The sequence below is a fragment of the Carcharhinus amblyrhynchos genome, chromosome 5, assembly GCF_965287045.1.
Source record: "Carcharhinus amblyrhynchos chromosome 5, sCarAmb.v2.hapA, whole genome shotgun sequence".
In the NCBI taxonomy this organism is placed as follows: Eukaryota; Metazoa; Chordata; class Chondrichthyes; order Carcharhiniformes; family Carcharhinidae; genus Carcharhinus; species Carcharhinus amblyrhynchos.
This window is the reverse complement of record NC_137328.1, coordinates 33,229,625-33,248,484: the sequence shown is the minus strand read 5'-3', so window position 1 is coordinate 33,248,484 and position 18,860 is coordinate 33,229,625. Positions and strand designations below refer to the sequence as shown.

Below are 18,860 nucleotides of genomic sequence, written 5' to 3'. Positions count from 1 at the left end.
TATGAAGAAACAACAGTGACATGAGGAAAAGCATTTCTTACACAGTGAATAGTTAGGATCTGATAGTGTGATCAGGAGGCAGATTCAGTCAGGGCTTTCAGAAGAGAATTGAATAATTATCTGAAAATATTTTCAAGATTATGGGGAAAAGGTAGGGATGTGGGACTAGGTGAATTGTTCTTGCAGAGAGCCAGTGCAGATGCAATAGGCTGAATAGTCTCTTTTTGTGACGTAACCATTCTATGCTTCCATTTAAATCCTTATGTGATTTGACCCTTCTATCCAAAGACTTTCAGTGTAATTAAAAATAAAAGATTTCCCATTCAAGATGGAGATGACAAGACATTTCTTCCCTCAGAGAATCATGAAAGTGCTAGGCTAGTTCATCTTAGAATTGAATTAAACGCTCCCATTCAAATGAGTGCAAAGGGAATGTTCTATGCGAGATACCCACAATGCCAACTAAATCATTAATTTCAATGGAAAGATTTTCAAATGGGTTTTCTGAAAGGTGAGCCCCATCACATCAAATTATCACCCCTTTGAAGATTAAAATTGACCAATGTTACAATAGCACCGCCTCTACAATCAGCAAGAACAACAAGATAAAAGCAAATTACTATGGATGCTAGAATCTGAAACAAAAACAGAAAATGCTGGAAAATTTCAGTAGGTCTGACAGCATCTGTGACGTGGGGATGTCAGCATTGGACTGGGGTGGGCATAGTAAGTTGTCTCTCAGTACCAGGTTAAAATCCAAAAAGTTTATTTGGAATCTCGAGCTTTTGGAGCACTGCTCCTTCATCAGGTGAGTGGAGAGAGAATAGAGCCAACGTTTAGTCTGGATGACCCTTTGTCAGACTAAGAGTAAAGAAAATCAGAAAAGGTTTATACTGTGAGGGCGAACAAGCAAGAACAACCGTTTTTTTTAATGTATAAAGGAGGCAGCCGCACTATTCTGTGGTAGAACCAAGAATTGCAGATATCACTGCCATACATTCAATTTCATAGACTGAACAGGCACACACACATACACCAGACAGGCTGTTTTAAAATTATTTATTGAAAGATCTTTTCATTGTGACCACTGCAGTTGGCAAAAGAGGGCTGATTCTCCAATTAATGCATTCCTGATCAGCACTCTCAGCAAGCACCTAATCAGCGGATCTATCAAACATCATGTGGTTTTCTGAGGGTCTTTTGCATCTTTCTTCACTGTTTTACGCTTCAGCAGTTTCCATTCTTCGCTATTTTCACATCCTTTTTATATTCCCTAAGGAGGAAGAAAATTAAATGTATTGAGTAAGTGTGTCACCTGTGGACTGGCATGAGAAGAATGAAATAGCTGGGACTGCAGACAGTGAGGTTACTGAAAGCAGATTTGCACAATCTTCCTGCATAAGCTGGGATAATTCCTTGTTAGAAGGCAGGAATGTTGGACAGATGATGTTTTTACCTATTTTCTCCCCCCACAGTATATCCCTAGAATTTCCTTATGTGATTTGACCCTTCCACCCAATGAGTGTCAGTGTAATTAAAAATAAAAGGTCTCCCAGTTAAGATGAAGATGAGAAGATATTCCTTCCCTCAGAGGATCATGTGTTTCTGGAATTTTCTCCCCCAGGGAGTGTAGAGGCAGGGTAGTTGAATATTTTTAAAGTAGAAATAGATAGATTCTTGACCAACAAGGGGATCAGAGAGTATTGGAGGTACGCAGTGTAGTGGCAGAGGCCATAACCAGATCAGCCATGATTTTTTCGAATGGTGGACCAGGCTTCAACGATCCAATCCTGCTCCTAATCTATTCATAAATAGATGAAAAGACAAGAGTCTTATCACCAAATCGTAGCTTGAAGTAAGAATGCAGATAATAGGTTCCTTTGATGGAATACAAAAGAAGGCATTACTTTGAGATCAAGGGGGTAATTTTGACAAAAACTGGAGGGTTGGAAAAGGGTGAAAATATTAAAGTTCTGGACACTGAATCCAACACAGCGACTTATAAGTTTTATATAGAAAGGCCAAGGTGAGCAACAAACCTGCTCCCAAGAGGCAAATTAAAGGTTAATGAGGCTCTAGCCTCTGATTTTGCGTTATTGGACTGGGGGCGAGCAGGATTCTTTAATCTCTCCATCTTTCTCTCCCTTTCCCCAACCCACCTCCCTTCAGATTGACAAGATGGCATTTGCAGTGCAAACAATTGATTTTGCTGTTCTTTCAATTGCTGCTAGAGCTGGGGAGGATCAGAGGAGGATGAATTGCAGGTGGAGGAGGCCCAGGCCTTACCACTCGCAGGAGTAGAGGGAGATGGCCACCAGAGGTAAGAGGTAGCAAACCATCAAGTCCCAGTAGCATCCCAGTAAATCTTCTCTGCACTCTTTCTACTTTAAGAATATCCTTTCTTTAATAGGGTGACCAGAACAATATACAGTATTCCAAATGTGGCCTCACCGATGTCTTGTATAACTTCAAGATGCTCCAACTCCTGTATTCAATGTTCTGACCGATGAAACCAAGCATTCTGAATGCCTTCTCCACCACTCTGTCCACCTGTTACTCCACTTTCAAGGAGCTATGAACATGTACCCCTAGTTCTGTAATGCTCCCCAATGCCCTACTATTAATTAAATCCTGCCCTGATTCGATCTACCAAAATGCATCACCTCACATTTATCAAAATTAAACGCCATCTGCCATTTGTCAGCCCACTGCCCCAATTGATCAAGATCTTGTTACAATCTGAGATAACCTTCTTCACTGTCTGCTATGCCACCAATCTTGGTGTCATCTGCAAATTTACTAACCATGCCTCCTATATTCTCATCCAAATCATTATTAATGACAAATAACAGTGGACCCAGCACTGATCTCTGAGACACACCACTGGTCACAGGCCTCCAGTTTGAAAAACAACCCTCTACAACCACCCTCTGGCTTTAGTCATCAAATCAATTTTGTATCCATTTAGCTACCTCACCTTGGATCCTGAGATTTAACCTTATACAACAACCTGTCATGTGGTACCTTGTGAAAGACCTTGCTAAAGTCCATACAGACAACATCAACTACACTGCCCTCATCTACCTTCTTTACCCCTTCAAAAAACTCAAATTTGAGAGACATAATTTTCCACTCAAAGCCATGCTGACTGTTCCTAATCAGTCCTTACATCTCTAAATGCCTGTAAACCCTGTCTCTCAAAATACCTTCCAACAACTTACCCACCACCACAGATGAGGCTCAGCAGCCTGTAGTTCCCAGAATTTTTCCCTGCAGCCCTTTTTAAACAAAGGTACAACATTTGCTATCCTCCAACCTTCAGGCACCTCACCTGTGACTATTGATGATTCAAATATCCCTGCTCGGGACCTCCAATTTCCTCCGTAGCCTCCCACAATGTCATCAGGTCCTGGTGATTTATCTACCTTGATGCGCTTTAAGACTTCCAGCACTCCCTTCTCTGTAATATGTACACTCCTCACTATTTATTTCCCCAAGTTCCCTAACATCCATGCTTTTCTCAATAGTAAATAGAGAAATATTCATTTAGGATCTCACCCATTTCTTGTGGATCTGCACATAGATGACCTTGATGATCCTTAAGAGGTCCTACACGGTCTCTAGTTATTCTTTTGTCCTTGATGCATTTGTAGAAGCTCTTTGGATTGTCCTTTGCCTTATCTGCCAAAACAATCTCATGCCCCCTTTTTGCCCTCCTGATTTCTCTCCTAACTCTACTGCTTCAGCTCCTATATTCTTCAAGGGATTTACTTGATCCCAGCTGCCTATGCAAGTCATGTCCCTCCTTTTTGACCAGGGCCTCTATATCCCAAGTCATCCTGGGTTTCCTGTTTCTACCAGCATACACGCGGTGGGTCGTGCGAGGGCTGCTCATGGATGTTTCGAGAGTAGCCTAGTGCTTCACGTCGTTAGTGTGTGCTTAAACTGGACCAGCTGATGGGCAACACGACAGCTCAGTGACTATCACTGTTTGCTGTGCAGATACATGGATTTGGGCCAGTGTCTGTGGGAGTTTGCACGTTCTCCCCGTGCTTGCGTGGGTTTTCTCCGGGTGCTCCGGTTTCCTCCCACACCCCAAAGATGTGCTCTTAGGCTGATTGGTGTAACAAATTGTCCCTAAATTAGTCTCCCCTCAATCTGGTTTCCAGTGTGGAGTGCCATAAGCGCAGACAAGGGTCATGGGTGGAAGAGGGGACTCACAATGTTGAAATGGCGGCACGAGCTCGTTGGGCTGAAGGGCCTGTTTCGCGTGCTGTGTTGTTCTTTATTCTTTGTTCTTTCCCTTCACTCTAAGAGGAATGTGCTTATCCTGAACCCTGGTTAACACTTTTGAAAGCCTCCACTTCCCAAACATCCCTTTGCCTTCCCACAGACTCCCCCAATTAACATTTGAAAGTTCCTGCCTGATACCATCAAAATTGGCCTTGCCCCATTTGGAATTTTAACTTTTAGGCCAGATCTATCATTCTTCATAGCTATCTTAAAATTAATAGATTTATGGTCACTCGTCCCAAAGTGATCTCTCACTAATACTTCTGTTACTTGCCCTTCCTTATTTACCAAGAGGACGTCAAGTTTTGCCCCCTCTCTAGACGGGCCTTCCACATACTGAGTGAAAAATTCCTCCTGAAAACTCAAATTTCTCTCCATCCAACCCTCTAATACTATGGCTGGTCCAGTCATTGTTGAGAAAGTTAAAATCCCCTATTATTCTTGGAGCTATCTACAATCTCCTGACATATTTGCTCCTCAATTTCCTGCTGACTATTTGGGGGCCTATAATACAACCCTATCAAAGTGATTTCCCCCTTCTTATTTCTCAGTTCTACCTAAATTGACTCAGTGGCAGTTGGATGTATCCCCTTTCAGTACTGGCATGACGTTTTCCCTAATCAAATATGCAACTTCCCTCCTCTCTTAGCTCCTGTTCTATCTTTCCTACAGTATCTGTATCCTGGAACACTGAGCTGCCAGTTCTGTCCCTCCCTTAGACATGTTTCAGTAATTGCTATAATTTCCCAGCCCCACGTATCCATTCATGCCCTGAGTTCGTCTGCCTTGTCCGTCAGGCCTCATGCATTGAAATAAATGCAGTTTAATCTGGACTGCCCTTGTTCTCTGTCTTGCTATTATCTGATCTCTGGTACTAGGATTACTGACACTGCCTTTACTACTTAATGTGCATTCTTTACTTCTGTGCTGTCCTCAACCTTCTTTTCTGTCTCCCTATTGCTTTGAGTCCCATCCCTCTGCCAAACTAGTTTAAACCCTCCTGAGTGGCTCTGGCAAATCTCCCTCCAGTTCTGGTGTAACCTATCCTTCTTGAACAAATCACTCCTTCCACAGAAGAGAACCCAATGATCCAAAAATCTAAATCCCTGCCCCCTGCATCAGCTCTCAAGCCACACATTCATCTGCCTAATCCTCCTATTCTCACTGGCACATGGCACTGATAGTAGTCGTCCATAAATTACTATCTTTGATTCACTGTAGCCAGTGAATTATTTGAGTGCCTTGATTATCTCAGTAGCAACGCGTTGAGGGGTCTTCCCCACTGAATGTGCTGGTTTCTCTGGTGACCATCAGGGTAAATACATACCTGTTAGAGGCTAATTAGAGATAAGTTTGTCATAGGTGTGGGGTGAAACATTTATTGCTGCCAATAAAACTGCTTTCCAAATAACTGATAATATTAATGTCTCACGTTCACATGTTTCTAAGGGCCTAAATATTCTGTCTACCCAGTGTTGCCCTTCACCTGTACCATCTTAGTGCCACTACAACTTCTTAACCTTACGTAGTCTACCACTACATCTCAGTGTCTCCCCAGGATGTACATTGGAGGTGGAAGGGGCCAGCTGCCTAACGCACTCCATGGCCTGCAATACCCTTGGCAATCATCCTCCAGAGGGCCTGGTCCTTGAGGGCCCTGGCTAGCTTCTAGGTGTCAGGGACATTTCCATGATACCCTCTTCATTCCGCTACCCCTGAGATGCCCCAGCGTCAGGAGGAGGAGAGGGGGGTCAGAAGGTGTAATCACAGCCAGTCTCCTGGCTGGAAGGTCCCGGCATGGGTTTGAGCCCTTCCTTCTCCCTGGGGGTTTCTGTGGGCCCCTGGGTCAATCCATGAGATGGTGGAATCCTTCTGCAGTGAGTTCCAGAAGCTCCGGTGTCACTTGGCCCTGCCAGTCCTTGAAGACAAAGAACAAAGAACAGAAAAGACCATCTGTGTTCTTGCCATGGCGGCTGAGCCTTCTGCACCAGGGGCTGTCTGTCAAAGCCTGATGGCATGAGTCTTGCAGGGTTTCAGGGGATAGATCTCAGAGAGCAAGGGTTGTGGCACTCTGGGTGGGGAGAAGGGAGATGCTTGGGGATTGGATGCTGAAAGCATGCAAGGTTCTCAGGATGGAGGGGATCTGGGGATTATTTAGGGGAAGATGCTAGATGAGGTTAAAAACTCACCCTTGCTGCCCAGATGAAATCATTCAGTTTCTTGTGGCACTGCTTCCTGGTTCTCCTGGCCAGTGCCTTGGCACTAACACATATGGCCACCACCTCCCAGGCTGCGTTTCCATTCCTTCCTCTTGGACAGTGTTCTGCTGGGGCGGTGGGGGGGGGTGGGGGTGGGGTGGGGGGGGGGGGGGGGGGGAGGGGGGTGGGTGTTGTGGGTAAGGGGATATACTGCCTTGCCTCCACCAGGCAAGATCTGCATCCGAAAAACAGGGAGCTGTCTTCCTGGAGGCCATTCCTCCCTGCACTGCCTGCCTGTCTGTTCATCCCTGGAGTTTTTAATGGAGTTTTCCCTTTCAGACAGTTTGGGTGAGCCACACACCCATTAGAGCATTCCATTGAGTTTAAAGCTGTTTGCCTTGTTACCATGGAGGGGAAGCCAAATCAGTGCTTGCAGGTATGTTGATGGAGGGGAGAAGGGCAACAAGATTTGTGCCTCTGTGATGATTGGGGACAGGGGAGAGAGAGGGTAATGTCAGTCAGCCATCGGGGCCAGAGTGTGATGAGGGGCCATGTAAAAGGGGGTGGTCCCCAATGTCTATGGGGGAACATGTTCTGTTTGGAGAGCTACATTTTCCCCCCGGCTTTTTCTGTGCATGTGCCGTTTGTGGCTCCAATCTGAGCTGCAGGTTGTCTGGTGAATTAAGTCCCACCCACTGCCTCTAATGGCTAGAAATGATCTAGTCCACTTTTTCAAAGACTGAGTGTGTAAGATTCAGCTTGAAAACTGGCTCAAAACACTGATCAGGAACACTCCCATTTTCAGGCTAGCTGGACACTTTAAAAAATCTCGTAAAATTCCACCCACTGTCTCACTGCACAGTTCAGTAAACCTGCTCTCAACAGTGTTTCCCAATCCCGCATCCTTTCACAACTAAAAGTACTAGGGTAACAGGTGCGTGGGAACACCATCAGCTCAAAATTTCCTTTCAAGTCACACACTATCGAGAATTGGATCTACATTCCTTCTTTGTTGCTGGTTTAAATCCTGGAATCCTATACCGTGTGGATGCAGCAGCTCAAGACATCCGCTCTTTACTGCCTTCTCAAGGGCAATAAAAAATGGCGTTGCTATTGACACACACCCCAAAATTGAATTAGAAACACGTTTGGTTTCTTACCAATTGTGTAAGCACAGCATACACTCATTTGGAAATGTTATGCCATTTGTTCCACAGACTGGTTCCCGTTCCCGTGAGCAAAGTCCTTTCGTGTACTGCGTACAGTCAGGCTAAAACCAAAAAGAAAAGTAGAAGCAAGCTCAGCAATACTCAAAATCTGGGATGAAGATCACCCTGCAAAAACAACTTAAAAGTATAGGGAGTGGGATAACTTGATCTTGGGATTCGTCATAGCTCGGCACAACATTGAGGGCCGAAGGGCCTGTACAGTGCTGTAATGTTCTATGTACTCTATGTAGACAGGATACATCACATTAAAAAAGGCCTGGAAAAGTGAAGTACTTAAAAAAATACTCAGGTCAGGCCGCAGCGGAGGAGAAACTGAAGTCAGTTAGGCAACATTACATCTTACAATATATTGACCATAATAATTTACATTTATAGAGCATCCTTGATGTAAACTTTCCCAGTGTCCTTCACATGCAAGATTTAACACTGAGCTGTCAAGGTATTAGGACAAGTAACCTGAAGTTCGGTGTTAACGAGCATTTATTGACACTGGGTCAAAATCTTGAAACTTGTTTCCTAACACCACTGTGGGTGTACCTGCATCGATTCAAGCAGGGAGCTCACCACCACCTTCAAGAGAAATTTAAAAGCCAGCAACACATCCCATGAATGAATAACAGTTGGAAATACAGCTACTAATGGTGGAGTGAAAGAAGTGGAGTTGGTGGGAGGTGGTTACAAGAGGCCAGAATTGGAGGACACAGTCTTGCAGGACTGCAGAGCTGAAGGAGGTTGTTAGAAATAGAGAGGAATGAAGTCAGTATCAGATTTGAATACAGCTGAGAACGTTCACACCCACTACAGTGTTTTGCTTTTGTGTTAGTGTTAAATTTACTGCTACTTCTCTTCCAGGAATGTCATCTTGAAATGTTCAGTTCTTCTCTCTGGTGGGATTGCCATTTGTCTCTTCAGGTCAGGTGACCCATGACCTCCAGGATTGTTACAGAATTAATAGCTTTTCATGAGCATGGATAAACTCAAAAGCTAAGTTTAAACCTAGCCATACGCTGCAATTTGCAAACTGCAGAGCTGGAATAGACAGCATTCTTGCAGCCAGGCCTCAGACAATCAACTTCCTGTCGAAATCAGACAGGCCTGGAAGTGTCCAGTCAGGTGTTAACGGCCACATTGCTTCAGAACAATCCGTTGTTTACACCTCCGGTCAACCTGCTTTGTTAGAAATAAATCGGTTGGACTTAAACCTGGTGTTGTCAGACTTCTTACTGAGAGAAAAAATTCTACACAGACTTTGTGGCACCCAGCTCAGTATGAGGCAAGGGGAAAGCACTGAACAGCTGAAGGTTCAAAACCATGTCTTTGACCTCAAAATATGGAAAGTAGTCACCTCATTTGATCTTCCTGCCCCTTCCCAATGCTAGGGCGGCACGGTAGCATAGTGGTTAGCACTGCTGCTTCACAGCTCCCGGGTCCTGGGTTTGATTCCTGGCTCGGGTCACAGTCTGTGTGGAGTTTGCACATTCTCCTTGTGTCTGTGTGGGTTTCCTCCGGGTTCTCCAGTTTCCTCCCACAGTCCAAAGATGTGCAGGTTAGGTTGATTGGCCATGCTAAGAAATTGCCCCTTAGTATCCAGGGATGCATAGGTTAGAGAGATTAGTGGGTATAATATGTAGGGATATGGGGGTAGGGCCTGGGTGGGATTGTGTTCGCTGCAGACTCGATGGGCCAAAGGGCCTCTTTCTGCACTGTAGGGTTCTATGACAAGCCATAGAATCTTTGAGAAGGGCACAAAGAGGAGGACAAAAGGAGCAAACTAGAGCCCCAGCTCTCTGCTTTTGCACCTCCTTCAATTGTGTCTCCGGAGAACACCTTTGACAGGCAGCTGAGCAGCACAGCAAGTCCAGTTCCTTGTACCTCGTGGTGAGAACCATTAGACAGACCAGACCCAGAAGACCACCTTGGCGAGACAACCTGACGACTAGAACCAGCCTTAAAGAGGGGAAGCCCAAATTGATGCTGGAGATGCTAAAACATCAACTACTCAGAAGGAACAGCCTGTCCAGCTTTATTGAATGAGAATTGATAGTCTTTTCAGACAAACAGTTCAAATACAGTGATAGGGATCCTTGGATAGAGTATAGCAAATTCTTGGAAGAGCATGTCAGAAGTATAGATAGCTGGTGTAGATTTGAGACTGTTTACTGAAGAGTCCTGTGAAGAGATTGATAAGAGTTTAATAAAAGTACAATAGTTGGGTCTGATAAATATTATTTTTCCTTGATAAAATGTTGGACCTTCACTTGACTCTTGTCCCCTTTGTCTAACTCAGTGTATAACACGCCTGAGTTAAAAAGGTTTTATTACAAACTGGTCAAGGTTAGTACATTTACCCAGCTTTCACCTTATAACACTCTTTCATCTTGCTCACCATTCATTGCTCTCTAGTCCTCTTCTTGTTTTTGATTAGCTATCTACAAAAACCTGCTTTCACAGCCAAGTCTTCTTCCTTAGCAACTATCTCCAGTTCCAACTTATTCCACATAGATTCCGACTGAAACTCCACTTTCTGGTGGAATTCTTTGGCCGTTCACACTGGTGGGAGTCTCAGACCGCCAAATTCTCCATCCTCGCTGGCACAAGGCACAGGGCATAAATGACCAGAAAATCCAGCCAAATGTTTAGGATCTACCCATGATTACAGATATCTACTGGACATTCAGAATCGGTGTATTTGATGCATTCTGAAATGCAATCTTAATTTCATGTGCTGCCACATGTACACTCAGAAGCACCACCTTACTCTGCACTCATTTCATCCTTCACCTTATTTGGTGCTTTAACAAAAAGAAATTTTCCTTTTTGGTGTGAAAGATTGTAAGCTTCACCAGCTCATAGGCACCACCAACCATCCAGGCCCTTTCTCCCAATCCCTTCCACCCCATGTCTAAATTTCACCCCTTGCCTTGTATTCATGATACCCTTTGACCTTCCACTCTGACTCTGAATACTCTGTCCTCAAGGCCCTTGTCTTTCCCCCTACATCTGTGACTCTTTACACACCCCCTGTCACTTCACCATTTTCTAATTTCCTGGCCCTAACTATTCCCCCATCACTATGGATGTGCCATCCTTCTACACATCCATCAGATCTTCTTCGTCCTTGAATGGAGTATTGAACTTCTGCAATGTTGGTGAAAGAGGCAGCTGGGGGCATGATTTTATGGTTGTGTTCATCCCAAAATCCCCCCCAAGATCAATGGGCCTTGCCATTGTCCGCCCCTCACCTGCTCTGATTCCCATGGCAGACAAGGCGGTAAAAGTTTGGCCCAGAAGTCAATCATTACTCAGTTTTATATTTATTCACGAGGTGAGATGTTACAAATATGTAACTCCTAATTTTATGTCCTCTCCACTCGAGCCAATAACTGCCTCTATCTTTTTTACTTAAATGCCTCTTTTTATATATATATATATATAACTGCCCCCATGTGCATACACTGAGTCCCCATCCACCACCAGCCTCTTCTGCCTAATTGACCTTGTTCTCACATTGATCGCCTTCTTCAACTCCATTCATGTCCTCTAAATAAAAGGCGCTACTCTGTGTACCAGCAGAGCTCCGAGCTATGTCTGTTTTTTGTGGGCTATTTCTGGAACGTTACTTGTTTCGGTTCTATTCAGGAGCCCTCTCCCGTCTTTTTCCCAGTACTCTGATGACTGGATCAGTGCCGCTTACTGGAAAATTTCATTGACTTTTTCTCCAGTTTCCACCCGTCTCTCATCATCACCCAATCCACATTTGAGCCTTCCTTTCTTTGTGTTGATTGTTGGTTTTCATTTCTGGGATAGGCTATCAACTCACATTCAGTACAAGCCAATGGATACCCAGAGCCAACTGGACTACATTTCCTCACATTCCTCTTCCTGTAATGTCACTATCCCATTCTCCCAATTCTTCTGTCTCTTTTGCATTTGTTTCGGATGATGCAACCTTCCATACTAGCATTCAGGCATGCCTTCCCCTTTTCTGGATTTCCCCAGGCTGTGATTGATAGGGTTCTACGCTGTGTCTGATTTATTTTATGCACTTCTGTCCTCATCCCTTCCCAGAATCATCTTAGGGTTCTTGTCTTCACCTTCCGTCCAACTAGCTTCCTTATGATGGATTGTTCTGATGTCAGCACCAAACATATTGGAGGCAATTCTTCTAAAACAAAAACTAAGTGCTCAGCAGGCAGGAAAATGGGAGTTTTTTCAGTGTATTTAGTTTTATGAATCTCTGGCATTTGTGTTCCACAGAGAGCCACAGGAGGTTTGACACCAGTAGAGGAGGGTGGGGCTGCATCTCATTGGAGAGGGAAGAATCAGTGCGCTGAGTGGGTCATTGCACATGCACCAATTGGTCAGTGGGGAGATTGGTGCCAGCCTCCCCGATCCTTGCCCCCCTCCCCACCTCTCCCGCCCCAGTCACTGGCCTACCTGTCCCTCCTTCCTGGGCCAGCCCCAATCAGCCTCTATGGCCAGCCCTGGCTTTTTCCCCCCCCCCCAACCCTCTCAAATGTCACATCCCTCCCTTTCCCATCTATCCCTAATGCAGAGTGTGCAGCGTACTCCCCCACAAATCAGCCCTGCCACCCCCAGCATTGCTCAGTGCCTGGTGGGTAGTGCTAGGATACCTGGTGGGCAGTGCCAAGGTTCCAGGCTTTTCTGGTGGCAGGATGGTGGGAACATCCTGGGCTTGCTAATGATATTGAAATTGAGATTTCATTATTTTTATCAGCCTTGTGCTGATTATGACCTGCTAAAAGGCCCCCGCTGATGAGAATCACCCCCATTTATTCCTCTCCTCCCCTTTCTGCATTTCAGGAGATCGTTCCCTCTGTGACAGCCTGGTCCACTCCTCAGTCACCCCCAACATCCCTCACCCCTTCCCTTTCATTCAGGAAGATCAGATTTTCACTCCGGGGTGTGGCAACACTGAATTGAGTGTGAGGGGGGCAGAGATGGACTGGTTCGAAGGCCTGCCTTCGTTCAACAGCACTGTTTAAGAAAAACAGAAAAATAAAACAGTCCTCCAACCATCACCTGTCACACTCCTTTAAGGCCCCGCTCCCCACATTCCTCATCCATGCCACCTCATTCTCTCATGGCCCCTTATACTCTCCACACCAACTTATGCCCTCTGTTTACCTCCCATGGCTCCTCATATGCTCCATGCCAACCAACTCCCTCTCCCAATATCACCTGGTCTCTAAACCATTTATGTCAACCTACACCTCCCAACCACCACCAACAACATTTTAAAGCCTCATGCCAACAGTACCAACACATACTAGCCCATGCCCACTATCCATTTAGTATACACCATGAGCAGACCTTAAGGCCCATGCTGAGATTAAATAAAAGAAAGGGCAGCACAGTGGCCAGCACTGCTGCCTCACAGCTTCAGGGTTTGATTCCCAGCTTGGGTCACTGTGTGGAGTTTGCACATTTCTACTAGGGTCTTACATGGGTTTCCTCTGGGTGCTCCGGTTTTGTCCCACAGTCCAAAGATGTGCAGGTTAGTTTGATTGGCCATGGTAAATTGCCCCTTTGTGTCCTGGGATGTGCAGGTTAGTGGGGTAAATATGTGGGATTATGGGGATAGGACTTGGGTGGGATTGTTGCTGATGGGCCGACTGACCTCTTTCTGCACTGTAGGAATTCTATGAACAAAGTTAAGTGTCTACTGCAGTTTTTTTTAAAAGCAAAAAAGCCTCTCCTGCATAAAAATCCATTTATTATATTTATGTCTCCCTTTAACTGCATTAATCCTCAGAACAAACATTTTGTTCAAATGCATTATCTTTTATAAAAGCAAGTATTGGAATTAATTCTACTATGCTATTGGATAGTTATGAAATCAGCCATGCAGCACTAATCTGGTATCAGTAGCCTGCAGGCTTATATCTATGTTAGAGTGCAACAGGAAACAATCATTTGTTTAATACCGCAGAGACAGTTTAAAATAGAGGGCAGGAATTTTAAATGCCTTGGTCACTTGATGGTTAATCTTGATACTTGAGACAGATGTTTTTTAGCAGTTTCTTCTGACATCTGGCCTTTCCCAAAGGGTACCTGATCTTGCCCAAAGGCAACCCAGGACCAGGTCCAAAGAGGTATCCTTCTCCTCCAAACAATCCACAATTTTCAGATCGGCTCCTACCAGGTCTAATCTACGTATGTTGAGTTTCAGACAGCTATCTGACTGAACCACGTAAGAATGGGGGCAGCTGTTCTTTTATATCAGTAGCTGCCTCCACAAACATGCATGCATGAAACATGACCCAACTACATTCCCATCCCTGCAAAAGTGGTAGGTAGCATGTCTGGTGACAGGACTTTCAATTTTTGGGCTCAATTGTCATTTTTGGAATCGAGGTAAGAATGTGCTTTATTCTGAACATCTAGGCGAAAGTCTGCAAAGTGATATAGATAGGCTAAGTGAGTGGACAGAAGATTTCGCAGATGGAATAGAATGTGGGAAAATATAAGGGAATATAAAAATGCAATATTATTTAAATGGAGAGATGCTGCAGAATGCTCTGGTCACAGAAAGATCTGGATGAACTTGTACATGAATCATAAAAGGTTAGCATACAGATTCGGCAAGTGATTAGGAAGGCAATTGGAATCTTGACCTTTATTGCAAAGGAGATGAAGAATGTCATATTGGACTTGAAATGTTAACTTTGTCATTTTCCATCCACAGATGCTGCCAGACTTTGAGTTTTTCCAACACTCTGTTTATGTAAAAGTAGTGAAATCTTCTTACATCTGTATAGGGCATGAATGAGACCACATCTAGAGTACATGTACAGTTTCAATCTCTTTATTTAAGAAGGGATACATTTGCATTCAAGGCAGTTCAAAGAAAGTTCACTAGGTTAATCCTTGGATAAAAAGTTATCATATGAAGGAGGGTTAATTTGATTGAGGCTTGGAAGAATGAAAGGTGATGCTAATGAAACATAAGATTCTGAGGGGGCTTGACAAGGTTGATGTTGAGAGGATGTTCCTCCATTTGAGGAAAGTTTTGGATTCATATAGACAACTTTGGAGGCAAAGATAGATTTGTGTGAGGTAAAGGTATTGGGCATAGGTGGCAAAGAAAGGTAAATGCAAATCAGCTACAATCTGATTGAACCACAGAACAGGCTTCAGGAGTTTAATGGCATAGTCTTGTTCCTATCCAAGATTCTGAACTGGACAGAGAAAGTAGGGCAGGTTTCACTGGCCATTCATGCCAGTGGAATTCTCCCGTCCCGCTGCAGTGAACGGAGATTTGGTTGAGTGTCAAATTCTCCATCTTCTCTGGCAGCGGGCTGTGGACAGCCAGAGAATTCCGTCCGTAACCTTAGAAAAGTGCAGAACAGATGTGAACGGCAAGTATTTATTCTCAAAATGAATGATTAACATTTACCAATGAAGGGCAGGAAGTGTGGTTGAGGCTGGGACATTAGACTCAGTTATGGTCATACGGGTTGAAAGGCCACATTCACGAAGACAGTTTGTGATCCAACACAGAATGGAAATATCAAAATTTGCTTCTTTGGATTGTTCATTTCACTAATCTGTAAATAGTGGGCAGAAATCCTCCCCTGCCCCCCACTCCTCCACCAGTTCCTTGTGCCATGTTACAATGGTGACGATGGCCTGTCATTGACTGGCAGTGGGATCTTCCAGTCCCACCATTGACAATGAGGTTTCCCATTGCTCACAGCTTCCATGCTGGGGAACCTGCAGCAGGGGTAGTGTCTCTGTTGCTGAACAAAGAACATTACAGTACAAGAACAGGGCCCTATGCTCTCCAAGTCCGCACCGACCAGAAGATGCCAGCAACAGGAATGGTCAAAAAATGCCACCCATTTGCCAGAATTCTCCCACCCTGCCCACCTGGAATGGGTGAAGGGCAGATAATGGAAATGTCCATTGACCTTGGGCAGGATTTTCCAGTCTTGAGTCGTGAGGCTGTAAAATCCTGCTCATTATGTCTAACAGAATGAAAATTGATAGCTTGTAAACATTCTATTAAAATATGAATCCACCCATTGTATAAAAGCAAATTACTGCAGATGCTGGAATCTGAAACCAAAAAAGAAAATGCTGGAAAGTCTCAGCAGGTCTGGTAGCATCTGTAAAGAGAGAAAAGAGTGATGCTTCAAGTCCAGATGATCCTTTGTCAAAGCTCCAATCCACCTATTGTGTTTTACATATTATACAACAACTCAAAAAGAGCACAAACATTATTTTCCTCTTTCACCACCAAAGTTTCTTACAAAGAAATTCTCTTTGGGTAAAGAAAGACTTAATCATTCTTCAAGCCAAGGGAGGTCCAAATGTATAGCATTAAAACTATTTAGATCATTAGATTTAAACTCTTGGGGCAATACTCTTCATCATACATCTCACTCGCTTCTAGTCACACTGAACCTATTGCAGGCTCTGGATTTACTATAACCTAGTCTCGGAGAAAAGGAATAAATTCAACTGCAACATTTAAGTAATTTTCCATTAAAACAGCAATTCTCAACTAGGGCCAGTGTTACTAATCATAGAATCCCTACAGTGCAGAATCCATTCAGCCCATCGAGCCTGCACCAACAATAATCCCACCCAGGCCCTATTCCCTTAACCCCACGTATTTACCCTGCTAAACTCCCTGACACAAGGGTCCATTTAGCATAGCCAATTCACCTAACCCACATATCTTTGGACTGTGGGAGAAAACTGGAGCACCCAGAGGAAAACCACACAGCCACAGCAACTACGTGCAAACTCCACACAGTCACCCAAGACTGAAATCGAACCTAGGTCCCTGTAAGGCAGCAGTGCTAACCATTATCCCACAATGCCACCAAAGCTGTCCACCACGAGCCTCCAGGGTTCCACAACAAATATCAGCTTCACATTGATATGGGTGACTTGATTAAGAGAAAGAGTGAGTGCCATGCCCTACTCCCCTTCTACTATCTCCAAACACTGTTTCTCACCCACGCTCCTGTCACCCCATATGCCGGCTCTCCCTGTTGGACCTGCCCTCTCCTTGCCTCTCTAGCACTGTTCGCTGCACGTTCTTATTTAGTCCTCACACCTGCGCTCCCTGTTCTGTCCCTTCCCAATGAACCTGCTGTCTTCAGCTTTTCTCCTCTATCCGCTGAGGATTAACGAGAAGCAGGCATACCCATTCACGGAACAGCTCAAGGGAAATGCAAAACTTATATTTTAAGTTAATACTTGTTTTCTTTAAAGCAATTTATATGCGGCATTTTCATGAGTATTATATAATATGACAATATAACAGCTGTGGAAATGGGTCATGATTATTAAACCATTTGAAAAGGAATCCTCAACCAAAAAGGCTTGGGAAGCACTGTAGTAGGAAAAGAAAACCGGTACTTACAGTTTTACCTGATTTCCCAGGCAATGCATCAACTGGGTGAATAGCCAACACTGGAATCAGAGAAAGACATTTGTTAGGTGTTAGCATGTATTGGAACCTCTGATAAAGCCAGCAAGATTGCCACTCCAATCTAGAACCTGCGTTACTCTCGTGCAACCTTCCTTAAACCAACAGACTGCATCTCCCACATCATTCCCAAACTCCAACTTGCCCTAACTGACTGACACAATTCCTTCAAATAGAAGCAAAACTCCACAGATGCTGAAAATTGGAAATAGAAACAGAAGATGCTGGAAAATTTCAGCAGGCCTGGCAGCCTCTGTGGAGACAGAAACAGCGAGACAGCGAGTCTGAGTCATGCAGACTTGAAATGTTACCTTTGTCTCACTCTCCACAGTTGCTGCCAGATTTGCCCTGGCCTTCCAAGATTTTCTGTTTGTATTTGTGACATCATTCCTTCCCTTGCATTTTTGAGACCAATACCCTAACCAGATTGTTCTGTTAACTATTAAACTAACATGAATAACCCTAGCTGTCTATTTAAAATATTTACAATACATTGCAAAATGAAAAATTATTTCTGCTTCTCAGTTACTGCTCCCACTTCCTGCACGGTCCACATTTACAGACAATACAGCAGAGGCGATACCTGTAACACAGACAACCACCACCACAAAACACTTCATTTTCAGCTTACTAACTGAAGCTCAGTAAGTGATCTGGAATAGCACTGCCGCGGGCTCCTTATATGTGTTCCTGGGAAGGTTGGAATCACACAACAGCAACAATTGCTAATTGCATGAAAGTGACAGGGTGAACATTAAAGTCACGCCCACAACAGCAAACCAATCTGAAAGGATTCTGATTTTGCCCCACCACTATAAGCGCAAGAGTGCAGTGCTTCTTTACAAATAATCCAGTAAACTATATCTGTTCCATACTTGAAATGATGCAACGTTTAACAATTTTGATGTTTTATTACATTAAAGGCGCCATACTAGTTTAACTTGTTGGTATTGTGGTGATGATTAACTGGATTAAAAGGAAAATAAAGACTTGTATTTATATGGCGACTTTCACAACCTCAGGATATCCCAATGCACTTTACAGCTACTCAATGTACTTATGAAGTGTAGTCGCTGTTGTAAATGTGGAAAACACAGCAGCTAATTTTCACTTAGCCATGTCTCATTGAAATAATTAACAAATAATCTGATCTGGTGTTGAAATAAACTTCAACCAGCACAGGGGGAGAACTTCCCAGTTCATGGAGTCATACAATACAGAAGAGGCTCTTAGGCTCATTGAATGTGCACCAACAAATCTACACTAATCCACTTTCCAGCACTTGGTCCATAGCCTCAAAGTTATGACATTTCCAGTGCTCATCCACCTACTTTTTAAAGGTTGTGAGGTTTCCTGCCCCTACTACCCTCATAGGCAGTGCATTCCAGACCCACACCACCCTCTGAGTGAAAAACATTTCCTCAGATCCCCTCTAAACCTCCTGCCTTTCACCTTCAAATCACGTTGCCTCATTATTGACCCTTCAGCTAAGGAGAGCAGCTGCTTCCCATCCACCCTGTCCGCACTTCTCATAATCTGATACACCACAATCAGGCCCCCTCCTCAGCCTTCTCTGAAAACAATCTGAGCCTATCCGGCCTCTGTTCATAGTTCAAATGCTCCACCTGAGGCAACATCCTGAGGAATCTCCTCTGTAGCCTCTCCAGTACAATC

At 44.2% G+C, this 18,860-nt stretch overlaps 1 protein-coding gene across 1 annotated transcript; it reads right to left on the bottom strand.

The window, feature by feature from the left end:
- Positions 1–1,052: 1,052 nt before the first annotated feature.
- LOC145343416 (trypsin inhibitor ClTI-1-like) lies at positions 1,053–17,868 on the bottom strand. The gene is made up of 4 exons (XM_080189645.1): positions 17,770–17,868; positions 17,121–17,170; positions 7,652–7,761; positions 1,053–1,273 (listed from the first exon to the last, which is right to left on the bottom strand). The coding sequence occupies exons 1-4, from the start codon at positions 17,804–17,806 to the stop codon at positions 1,228–1,230; spliced, it is 243 nt and encodes an 80-aa protein (XP_080045771.1). The 5' UTR covers positions 17,807–17,868; the 3' UTR covers positions 1,053–1,227.
- Between the last annotated feature and the right edge of the window lie 992 nt (positions 17,869–18,860).

Coding starts and splice junctions, on each gene's coding strand:
- LOC145343416 (XM_080189645.1), bottom strand. CDS start 17,806: ATGAAGTGTTTTGTGGTGGTGGTTGTCTGTGTTACAG. Junction 7,762..17,120: donor CTGGGAAATCAGGTAAAACT/GTAAGTACCGGT, acceptor TTTTGGTTTTAG/CCTGACTGTACGCAGTACAC. Junction 1,274..7,651: donor ATGCTGTGCTTACACAATTG/GTAAGAAACCAA, acceptor CTTCCTCCTTAG/GGAATATAAAAAGGATGTGA.